The sequence below is a fragment of the Wasmannia auropunctata genome, unplaced genomic scaffold (assembly GCF_000956235.1).
Source record: "Wasmannia auropunctata unplaced genomic scaffold, wasmannia.A_1.0 LD336032.1, whole genome shotgun sequence".
Classification (NCBI taxonomy): Eukaryota; Metazoa; Arthropoda; class Insecta; order Hymenoptera; family Formicidae; genus Wasmannia; species Wasmannia auropunctata.
Window position 1 is genome coordinate 550,057 of NW_012026858.1, and position 13,236 is coordinate 563,292.

The window sequence follows — 13,236 nt, forward strand, 5'->3', positions numbered from 1 at the left end:
AATGTTCAAGCTGCAAAGCTTTAAAGTGCATTTGAATATTTGTATGTGCTGAATCGTTAATAGCTGGATAATAGTTTTGTCTACGGTGCGCTCTGGCACACATCAGCTGTTGCAGCAGCATGAGTTTAAATTACGAAACATCGCGACACGTGCCCCGATATAATTTACTTCGTCGCATTAGTTAAATATTACGGTCGATAAAAACAACGGTGTTGTTTAAATGACCAGGTCACGCGAAAATTAAACGTCATTCGTAAGCTCAATCGGAAACAAATAATCGATAAAAGCGATATTTGCCCGTGTTTAAAATTATTTGAACGTATTGAGAGATAACAGAAACTTTACGCGTAATAATGTGTATAGTGTCCACTTGGTCCACTTGTGTCAAACGTGAAGAGATTATACAATATAAAAAGTAACGAAAGAATTCCTTTGGAGCAATTTTATCGTTGCTTGTTGCCTTCTATCATTTGTAATCAATATGTTTCAATGTGATTGATGTGAAGGAAGTAATATCGCCTGCAAACAATATTATTTTATTGAAAATTCGATATGTTATAATTTTACAGGGGATATTAAAAATTAATGAGTTTTTTTCAATTCATTACTCATATGGTCGTTGCACAAGTATAAGAATATCGGCGAGATGTTAGATCCTTGATTAAGCCCGTATCTGATTACGCATTTGAAGACTGAGAATTGTGTACCGAAGATTAGAATTCGACCAGTTAGATAAGTTCAATTTTTTTATATCCGTTTCGTTCTGATTGGTTCAATTCTAAATTGGTAATCCTCAATCTCGCGAATGCGTAGTACCTCACACAGCCTTTAGTCGTACTTTCCAAGTCTTTCCAGGTCATTTTCAAAATGCTTATGTTTATAATCTTACATATAATTTATAATTAATGGATTAATAATTATTTCCACATTGTTATCTTTATATAACATAGAAATTGGCATGTTGAGTAAAGACAACTATTATATGACGCAATGAAAATAGCGCTTCTACAATTTATATTAATCTTACAGCGAGATACATGACTCATTATTATAATATTGACAATCACACGACGCAATTTAATGAAATAATTAATGAAATAAAATTATAAAATCGATATTATTACGTTCCATAAAGGAACAAAAGGATTAAATTATATGTATGTGCGTAGCTTATATCAAGCAAAATATTAAAATTATGATAATAAAAAACTCGAACGTACATTTTCAAGTTTAATAAATATTTATGATGTTAGGTTGGACAGTTTGACAGGAGACTTTAACAAATATTTTATCATGCCTTACCTTAAAATAGAAAGACTCACATGAATATTTTTCACAATGTCAGTCCTTTGTCATCCTCACTTATTTATTCTACTTTGTCCCGCATTTTCCTCGAAATTCCACGTTTTGTATTTATATATACCTTATATATATGTATATATATATATATACGGTATAGTTTCGCTTTTGAGTAACGCGAAACGAAGTATTGGGAGATCAACGACGTCTTTCAAAGTGGGAAGGAAGCGCTTGCCTTTGTTAACGTTGTCAAAAGGCTTCGAGAAACACGAATCTCCCAATTGATCCTCGTAATTGGCTTCCAACCTAACGTCACTTTCTTAGTACAAAACATGTTTCTTTAAACAAATGTAACGTATTTATAGATTTTTCCAAAAGTAGTATAGTTTATAACGCATTTCAGATACGAAGATCACTTAACGTATCGATCGACAAACTGCAATCTTTATTAATTATATTATCAGTTTCTATCGACTCCTTTCGCAAAGGAATCAACGAACGTTTTGCTATCCGCTACAAACAACACGTAACACATTCATCGTAGGACGATATCAGCATTGATCTTTTTTGTTTGTATAACAAGCATATTTGCTGTTTCTTTGATGAATCTCTATCACGGAAGGAAAACATTACTTGCAGCGCCTAAAGTCGTCTAATAGCACAAGATTGCGTATAGGGATAATGTTTCTGTTCTATCATGCCAACGTGAAGAGGGAAGCTTGATATCATACTTATCGTATAACTCATTTCGACTAAACGAGGACATTACTTATCTCATAAGAAGATTTGCTCCAGCCATTTCGCTAAATATAATAGATCATTTCTTAATTCAAGTAGGTTTTTTTTATTGAAATGAAAAAATTACTCGTATTTTAAATGATTAATTAGCTTGTGAGTTGAAAGAAATTAAAAAATTGTACATAATTTTGCTTAAAACGTCTAAAATTATTAATTTTCATGATTTGATCTTAAGTTTTATATCTTTATCACAATTTATCGTATATAAAACTATCTCTTCACAATCTTAAAAAATATATTTTCTATTTTTTCCAGATTTATGACAACAGATTGATAATTTAATAAATTTTAAAAATAAACAAGTATTGAAATGTTTGCGCTTCAATATCTAGATATGTATATTCTGTTAATTAAAAACACTTGATTAAATTTATTATTATATAAATAAATTCTTTCTTTCTTTCTATCTATTACAAAATACATTACAGAGATCTAAAAATCTAGTAGAAATAAAAAATAAATTATGTAATTTATATATTTTTACGAATATCAATAAATATACGTGTGAAAAAATTATATAATTAGAAAACACATCATAATGGAATAAGTGCTAAGGCATTATTAAAATAATTGTGAAACTGAAAATAAAAGTATATGAATATTTGCGCAACTAATCTGATGTCTCTCTTAACTCTACTGCTAATCTTAAACAAATGCAGTATAAAAAATTAACGTTGGAGAGATGGGAAAGGTCCATAGAGATAGAATCCGCAATTACTCGCGACAATTTATCGAACCCGCTTGTGGGCGGATGCAAATAAAAATTCAACTCCGCTGGGAAACTTTATGCGTTCGTGCGACTTACACAGCGATTTTATACAAGACGATAAAGTTTTGCCACAAATGGAAGGTAGCGATTAATCGTGACAATTCCCCGCGTCGCTCAGTAATTGCTGCGATTTGGTCTAAGAGTGCTTTATCGGACAGACGGAGTGATTTAAGGAAGCTCTAATTTATTGCGGTGACGCAATCCTCGGATTTTTATTTCGTAATCCGTCTCCCTTTTGCGGTCTCTCGCGCGATCGATAAGGGTATCGAGCGCGTTGAACGTGCAATAAACGCAAGCGCGAGATTGAAAACGCGACAATTCGATTATTGCCCGTATGCCGCGCGCTTCTGAAATCAAGAACGGATGCCACGTTTTTTCATACTTGTTCTCCGAACGGACGTTTGATATTTCGAATTTTAATAACGCGCTGAGATTTAAAAGCTTCGCTTTGCAAAATGTGATCAAATAGTCCGATTTGTTATTGTCATCCGGCAAGAGTTTTTAATCGAAATGTGAAATGTTTCCAGACGCAAAATCATTTTGAAAGAGCGCTTTCAAAAAAAAGGAAACATGAAAACGAGCGATATTTTCTGTGATTGCGTTTTTAACGTCATTAAAGTCTCGAATGAAAGGGCCAAAAAATTAAAGTTTACAAGAAATGTGATCAAATAGTTTAATTTATTGTCCGGCAAGAGTTTTTAATTGAAATATGCATGAAACGTTTTCAGATGCAAAATCATTTCGAAAGAGCGCTTTCAAAAGAAAGAGACATGAAAACAAGTGATATTTTCCGTGTTGCGTTTTTAACGTCATTAAAATCTTGAATAAAAAGGCCAAAAAATTAAGGTGGCTTTATAAGAAATCTGTTAAATATAACATTTTAACATTTATATATAAAAATAAATTGCAACATATTTTGGAACATATTTACGGAATTTGTAGAAAATACTATAATATTAGCAAATTGCAAAAAAGCATAATAAAGTTGTATGGAACAGGTTTGTTGTTTCCGAGTAAAATTTACAATAATAGTAATTCAAATACTAATTATTAATAAAAACCATTGTTGTACCGACCATGTTGCGATTGTGACTGGAAAATTAATATTTTAATTATAATAAGGTCTCTTGCCAAAAGTTTTTCGCCAAAAGTTTTAAAAAAGGTGCAAATAGCATTTCAGAGTGAAATAGTTTGGTTTTTTGTTACCTTTTAAGGGTAAAATGCAAATTGTGAATGTAATTTGCATTTAACTTGAGCGAAAGAAGAAGAAGAAGTTGCATCGAGGAAATTTTTTTTTTAATATTCAACTGCATAAATGTGAATCGCAAAGCAAGACTGTCCTTTGGACAACGTAAATTCTACATCTCGCATTGCATTGTTAATTATGTTAATCACTGCGCTCGTTTTCACAGCGCAGCTTTCGAATAATTCCATGATAAAGTCGTTTATCTGGTCCGCGAATGGGTAAAAACAGTATGTCAACTTTTGCATTAATTCATGTGTAATTAGAAGTATTCAATTATTCTACTTTTTGCTCTTAATCCTTTATGTCGATTTGCATGAAAAACTAATTTATTATTTATATTTATTATTTATCATTTTGTGTCTATGGACTTCCTAGCTAATAAATATACAACATTTGTAGTTGCAGATACTTCATAAATAGAATATTAAATATATGTAAATATAATAGACAATATAATTTTCTTTTTAAATTAAAGGAAATATTACGTAATGCCTTTATATGAAATCTATTAAAAATATTATTTTGAGAAACAATATTTTACAATAATTAAAACACATTTTTGCAAAGAAAGAAAAATATATTACAAACGAGAGCCGAGATAAATGAATGAAAAGCATGTTTTCAATTATTACAAAAATATTGATACTTTTTGAGATCTTATTTTAATTTTTAAGAAAAAAATTTTTTTAATCTCTAGCAATAAAATAGACAACTCGAAAGTTGGCATTCGAATGTCATCATGTTGCGCCACTACATCTATATTGAGAGAATCTAAACTATTTAAACGTTTTGCTACTGCTGCATTTTCTGAAGAAGCATGACGCCTTTGGTTAACTGTTTACGACGCAGTTAAGTTAGTTATGTTCTATTTCCCGTAGAAAATTATGCTGCATAATGCAGCTCGCGCGTTGCATCGTAATGATCTTTGTCTGCAAATTTTGCGCAATTTAAACTTGTCAGTTTAATAGGCGCACTTCTTATATTTCAATTAGGCCGTGCTGTTAACAATTCAATTGGCAAAGCATAATAATTTTAATTACTGTTAATATTGATTATGATGTAAATTGTTAGCACATAGGATCAATATTATTATTAATATGAATTATTAATATGAATTCCTATCAAATAACCAATCAAAGAATGTGGGAATATATGAGTAAATGTCAGAATGAACAAAAATATAATATATATAGACTGATTATTTTCACAGCACAAATGGATATTGGAGCGCAAAAAAGAGTTAATAAAAATTGGAAGTATAATAATAAAGAAATTTTTTGATAAATATATTTCTTTATCGTAAGAATGCGAATTAAGAGATAATTTTCTATTTTATGATTATTTAACGTAAATTTGAAAATAATATTATGAGGAAACTCTTGTTGCGAAATAATGTACAATTTTTTAATTTTGGCACGTTTTGCTATAATTAAAAATTTCTAATGAGTCTCTGTATAAGAAACTATAAATAATGATCACTATTCACGTAATAAATTTAAGGGTCCATTCTACCTTGTGGCTCGAAAAAGAAAAAAAATGTGTGATCAAAATCACACTTCATTGTTTTTACATTTTATTTGTGCTTTTCTCTTTAATTTGTAATGTTTTAAAGTCAATTTGCTATAAGTCTATGCAAAGTTCCGGTGAAAAAGCTTTTCCGACTTGAACATGGCGTCATGGAAGAAGTACTGTAGGTTGCATTAGTCATCTGAAATAGTTAAACCAACGATTTTCCTGTTCAAAAAGAATATCTCTATAGAATTAGACTATGATTATATCAATATCAATAATACTTTTTTTCTTATCGCAAAAATAAGAGCAAAATTTAAGGCAAAAAATCGAACTTTTTTTTCAAATGGCCGCCATTTTATTAATTTTCATGCAAGATCAATTATCGTAGTCAATTCCATAGAGACATTCTTTTTGAACAGGAAAATCGTTGGTTTTTACGTGACTGTTTTAGATGACTGATGCGACCTGCAGTACTTCCACCATGGCACCATGTTCAAGTCGGAAAGGCTTCTTTTATAAGTCTATGCAAAGTCCCAGTAAAGAAGCCTAATTTGTACAAAAAATTACAAATTAAAGAGAAAATTACAACAAATAAGATGTAAAAACAATAAAGTATATGACTTTGATCACTTTTCCCGCAAAAATTCCCAAAGATCGTCTTCTTTTTCGGGTCGCAAGGTAGAATGGACCCTTAAAACTACTATTACTGCCATTTTTTAAATAAAGATATCTTAAGTACTTGACATTACAAAGTTATTGACAATAATCTGACAGAGCTCGTAAGCTTTTTCGCGTAACTATCACAACATTTGCTTTTAAGTATAATTGTGCGTATCGTCGATTTGACGGCAGTCAGACGCGCTGCAATGTAACTAAGTAACACTGAAGCAAAATTGTAAAGGAACATGTTGAAAAAACATAACGACTCGCCAGCTAACTTAAACAAATATTTGTTACACATCTGGTGTGTCGTATGTCCGGGGACGGCGAAGCCGGCGCTTGAAGACGCCCCGGGCGTTGTAAAGTTCGCAACGACGATGCAATTAAGACCGGTGGCAGTAGCGAGCAAATAAATTTCACTTCTCTTTGCTTACCGCCACGTTGGCGGACGGAGAATCACGGAGGAAATATCCCCTTTCTATTCTCCCGGACTTGTGATGCACGTGTCTAAAAGGAAGCTAATCAGTGAGCTCTTTACACCGGATAGCAAAAGGTCCGTCGATTTCTTCGCTAGACCTGGGTGACCTGGGTCACCGTGTGATTGGTCCCGGTGTGTCCGTTGTTATCCATCGGCTGATGCGGCACTGCCATCCACCTGCCGATTAATCGCCATCGGTTGCAGAACAGCTGATTGAAGGTCTTTCGGAATTGTCGGCTCATGGCGCAGTACAGGATGAAGTTGATGGCCGAGTTTATAAGTGTCAGAATGTCTATCACGTCGCCTGTCGAGGAAAAGAAACAAACTTGATTAGTAAAAGTTCAAAATTGCCGAGAATGATTTAGCTTCGGGAACTTTTCCATCAACTCTTTGAACTCTTGAATAAATTTTTGAGAAGTTTGCTCCTGGAATTTGGTACGTAAGTTTCTTGTTGATAAAGAAAGGAAAAATTCTGAAAGGATCTTTAGCGACCTGGAAATTAAGACGCTCTTTTAATGATCTGCCGTTTATCGACTAGCCAACTAAATTTTCCTTTCAGCTTTATATTATATAGAGTCGCGAGTTATAGGTGTAAATCAGGGAGTTGAGAATTCTTGAGAAAATCTTTCTCTTTGTCAAAAAAGAAATATCTGTATACTGAAAACAATCGAAAGTGGATTAGGTTAAAGTCCTGAATCTCCTGGGGATTTCTCTTCTTTTTAGCTACATGTCTATATGCATTAAATTTCGAAAGGATCAGAAATGTGAGTGTGCAAGTTTATCCGGGTTTTACTAAAATCCTTTCTACAATCTTCTACGTGAAGGTTTGCAGAAATGTATTTCTTTTTTTAGTATGTCAACACATTCTCATTTTTTTCCGCCTTCTATCTGTATCTTCTAATTTTAAAGAGATCACTCGGATTACTCCCCCTTTTTTATCGAATAATTCAGGGCGTGAGCCGAAAACAATCGGAGCTATAGCGCTTCGATTTTCGTACGGATGACCAGATACGGACTTTTCGTACGACGAGTGACATCTGACATATAGGAATGTCGTAAATAAAACGACGTATTTTATAACACTTCATACACGAGAAAGCATGCACTTTGGTAGACACATTCTCGACACGCTTCCGAGATTGAACGGAAGTCTCTACATGCCATCTCGAATTCTTCCGCCGGAACGATAAAATATATATAAGTTTCGGACACATCGCATAACTTCTGTTAAATAACAGTACTGCCACTTCATAAATCGCTAAGTATTTCGCAATATTTCATTGAGTTTAGTATTTTAATCAGGTGATTTTTTTTTGGCTCTAACATTTCACGTAACTTTATACGCGCAACGCGAGTTTTTATAATCTATATGTGTTCATTATGTACATAATATATTTTATTACGAATGATATATTTAAAAATGTCATGAATATGTACTTGTACAAGTACTTGTTAAATCTTGATCTCTGAATTCCGACGGCGATTTTAGCAGCTTGACTTAAAATATGATTTACTTTATTATCAAGTGTGTATTGTAATAAATGTGATTGTCACTTTTAAATATCGGTATTTAATTGATTTGATATTAAAACTGATCGTTTTTTATCATATAAGCTGAAAGTAATAATTGATTTCGACAACAGAGTTATTATAACTTTGTATCGTGGAAAAGTTCTCTTCTCTGATTATTGATAATATTTAATCGGATTTTAGCTGAAAATAATACGCTTTTTATAAGAGCATTTGTATACGTTTTATCTAATCTATTAATTTTTTCCCTGGATAATTAATATGCATTGTAAATATTCGAATTTTTGCATTTTAACATGCAAATATATTAAAATTATGCGAGAGAGAGGAGGGGGGGGGGGAGGGAGGGAGAGATCGCATTTACTTTAAGCGGAGATAATCTAGTTTTTTCCCTCCTCGTTATTTCTATAGAGTTAATAAATTTATTTAATTGCGACAGTAATAATCTTTAATTTGTTAATTCTGGAATAGTGCCTACAGTTGTATTTTAAACACGTTTTTAAGTCTATTCTTTAATTATTCCGTGTTTGCATATTATACATATAAATTATACATATTTATTATAAAATTTGAGAAATAAGTTATTTTATCTATTTTTAAAGTTTGCATAATTTGCACGGAGAAAATTTATCTAATTTTATTTCTACAATAATCTAATAGAAAGAAAAAAAGTATTCACTTTAGAGCTAAAGAATAATTGTGTGAAAAATTTTTCTTTTCACACCACACATGTGTCAGTACATTTTACGTTCGTAAAATAAATCAGCCTTATCGGCTATCAGATCAATACGCGCTAATGTAGATGCAGTGTAATTTTTACAACAACGCCGAAGTCATTCATGTACCACGTAATACCGTTTGGCTTTTGTGCACCGGAACACAATGGCCGTTCTATACATAACGTTGCTCGACAAATCGACCATTTGTCTCGCTAAGCGAAAAAATCTATTGGCAACTTCCGCCGTGCTGCACGGCAAGAATGCAAATACATATGTTCCTTTTCGATCCCTTTCGACGCGCTACGACCGACGATGAAGTTTGTGTAAATTGCCCTTCCGTCGCGGCTAACCCGCGTGTATTTCAACGCGCGACCGCAAACTGCAAACAATCCCAGCGCGAATTGTGCGCCGTTTTCTCAGATCCCACGTTTTACGCGACGTTTAACGTGCCCTTTTACGGTTGTCGGAGGAAATAATAGGGAACTTTTGCGATACCGTACTTCGGTAGGGTGGACGCCAAAGTACCGTGTTCGATATGAGATTACTGGTGCGGGTTTTTATGTGAAATTTTACCTTGGATTTACATCCTACACATTTCATAAACATATATATGTGCACGTCTTAAAAATGATATGTAGCGTAGTAAATGTACGTATATCTATATATATGATTTTTTAATACAATATTAAATATTACATTATAAGAAATGATGTTTTTATTACATCATTCTACAGGGATAAATTTTTCGATTCGACATAATATGATGATTCAAATCATTGAATCATCATATTATAAAAGTGGTATAATATGTAAAAGAAATATTTTTAGGATTATAAAAATTATGATTTATAATAAAACAATGTATTTTTCGCTCGTTTCTTTCGTGCTACGTTTAATTTTATGATTATGATGCCACAATCTAACCGTATTTGCTATTCCACATTATACACACGATTCGACGCAACATCAGTGTTTACTTTACAAAAAGCCCTTGTTATTGCAGTATAACGAGAACCACAGGGGAATACGAATAATAGAAGCAAGTTTAATGCGAGTGCACGTCAAATAAGACCTCACTTGCGATACCTAGCTGTATCCTTTGTCATTGTCCTGACCGTTCCATTTTGGTGCCGCGTGATAAGTACGGTGCATCTGAGTATCGAACGTTAAATAAATACCCCAGAGGATTCTCGTAGCAAGAGTCGGTAACATTGCCGTTGTTTTCAGAAGTGTGAAAATAGAAGAAAATAGGACAGAGGGGGGGGGGTGGATATTCTCTTCGAGTACTTGCCAATATAGATACACCTTTGTTTGCGAAATCTCATGGTAGCCTTTTATACCGAAATAGCCAAGTATATTTGAAATCTCTTATTGCAGTTTGACGATGATATTTAAACCATAAACGTAACACGGTCTTTAAACACGATGCAAGCGAGATAAGGATTTGTAACGTTTTACTTGGCATTTGCTCTTCTTATTTATCTTGTAAAAAAAGAGTAGAAACGTGAGATGATCATCACATTTGCGATTTGTAAAAGCAAACATTTACCTTTATGGATTACTTCCATTGCGCGGTTAAGCTGGATATTCTATACGCATTTTAGCGATACATGCACAAATCATGTAGGTATGTGATTCTGAAAAATAGCTACGACGAAAGATTACAAGCGAATATTTTGAGATATTTAATTGCATAAAAATTATTATTAGGGCTTAATTAATTATAAAATACGTTTGTACTTTATACTTTTCCTATTCATTTTATAAAATGTGTTTTCACCTTATGCTCTTACGTTAGGATATGTATATTAGATATCTCGCTTTTGTTAAAACCGTTTGCCTTATGATTTTCCGTAGAACTCAATTTTTCCATTGAAATGCGTCAGAGGAGAATAATTTAATAAAAAGTCAGCTAATATTGAGCTATTAAACAGCAGTAGAATCATATCTTATATAATCAGGTTATTCCGTAACATCTTAATGAGATTGTACGACATTTTCCAGAAAATAATATTGCGTAGCTTTCGTTGAGTTTGTCGTATCGTTGAATTTATCAATTCAAATGTACTAGAGAAAAATGTTTTAATAAAATCAGCTGCAATAAAATGAAAAAGCGGCAACGATCCCATATTTTATGTAATTAGCTCCATAAGTTGTTAACGGGATTGCGTGCCACTTCCCGAGAACTGTCACGATATTCCATAGCGTGCTCTTCGTCTTCGTCAAGTTCTGACGTTCTTACAATTTCATACGATTGTTCTTGCCCCTATATAGAGAGAAAGACAACGGGCATGAGATCTTCTCCCCCTTCAATGGGATTCGTGAGACTCCGGCACAAGCGCGTTTCGAATGATCCTCAATCAGCGCAAGTAGAATGGCAAGAACAAAGACCACGAACAGAATCCTTAGTAATAGTTCTGTACGCGATCTTCATCGCGTTAAATCTATCAGGGCACTCTTCTTGTGATCAGACAGACCCTCTTCTGATTCCGATCAACCGAATTGGAAAGATAAATTGCTCATTCCCTCCTTCGTTCTCTCGTTTTCGTCTCAGCGCGTCTGGTTCGCCTATATGTTTCAAGATCCAATTCCGATGTCTCGACAACCGTGCGAATGCGAAATGTCGAGCGTAAAGTCCGACGCGTTTGTGCCTCATTATAGCTGGGTTCGCAAAGCTGTTTGTTAGATGTTGCCGTATTATACCTTCGCACATTTTGCTTTGAATTTTCCGTCTTTTCACTAAAATTTCTATAAAATCTTCAAGACAATATAAATGTGCGAAAAATGCAAACCTCAGTAGTGGAGCTTTTCTGATTCATTTCCTATTAGTCCTGTGTACATTTATCGATAAATTTTCACGAAATATTTTAATTAGAAAATATTTTGCAATTTACAATTAAAAAACTGTAATAATAAGAAATATTTCTATATAGAAGCAATTCAAATGATTAGAAAAAACATACGAAAAGATGAAAAAAAAAACATTAAAAAAGTATCTGTGAAGTGTTTTAAATATACAATATATTAAATATACAATATTGAACACTTTAAATTTCGCAATAGGCTACCCATATGGGCGTTTTTGAAAAACTTAACGATATCAAATCCTTTCTGAAACATGATTTTTAGGATTATAGGTTATAAATACTATTCTATAAAATACTATGCTATAAAATATATTACAGACAACCCATATGTCTTTTTAAAAACTCAATAGATCCCTTTCTTTTAGTAAAAAAAGAATTTGCTTTTGAAAAAAATGTGAATCGTTTGTTAGTTTAATCTTTTTCTCGTCATAATATCGTATATGATATTAAAACATTTCTATAATTAAATATTAAATTAGATGCTTTTAAAGTCTTTTGAAATTGCGCGTGGTTGTAAAAGTTAGAGCACCACTTTTATGATAGTTATTATTAAATCATAAATTTTGAGAATAATATTTGATATTCAAAATGTTTCATTGAAGTTTAGCGATATGCATATGAGGTTGATGGGAAATAGTTTAGATAATAGTTGGTATAAAATGTAATTGAGTGTGGCTGTACAAAGAGGAGAATTTATATCATTTCATACATGTGAGTGCGTGGGCTTTAAGAACTATGTCATCATTCCTTTTGTATATATGCGCTTTGATTATAATCTGCAATTTTTTTTTTCAAAATAAAATAACAAAATTTTGATTGAAAATAATTTAATTTAAATTGAAGTTGCGTTGTAAAAGCGATTGAATTGTACGGACTAAATTACAAAAGATAATTAATAAATATATTTTTTTATGGAATTAAAGTTTTTAGAGTTTTAAAGAGATTTTAAGTAAAATGAATAAAATTAATGTTAATTTTTACAAATATTGACAACAAATAAATTTTTAGTAATAACACATATTTTAATGCTTTTACCGCTTAAGTCTACTATGTGTATGTTTAATATACTTGAAAAATATTTTTGTCTTTATTTTTAAGTAAATAAAATAATACAACAAGGACTGTAATTTTATGATTTTAGTTACACATGTTTCAGATATTTATTAACAATTAATGTAATGCTTTCAGCGACACAGGTCTTGAGTATTAAATTTTTGATACAGTAACATTAAACATTACAGTACAGTACAGTAACATTTTTGATTTTAAATTTTTTAAAAGTATTTGCTTTTATTTAAAAATATTCGTTTTTAATTTTGTGTTTAAAATTAGTTTTATATATATATATATATATATAT

General features: G+C 32.0%; 1 protein-coding gene across 1 annotated transcript in view; it reads right to left on the reverse strand.

Annotated features, from left to right (window-relative positions):
• Nucleotides 1–6,174: 6,174 nt before the first annotated feature.
• The window catches only part of LOC105452425 (FMRFamide receptor-like), a 19,406-nt gene continuing 12,344 nt past the window's right edge, over nt 6,175–13,236 (reverse strand). The window contains exon 2 of the mRNA XM_011693498.1: nt 6,175–7,066. Coding sequence (XP_011691800.1) covers nt 6,855–7,066 — 212 coding nt within the window. The 3' untranslated portion in view covers nt 6,175–6,854. The remainder of the gene's footprint in view (nt 7,067–13,236) is intronic.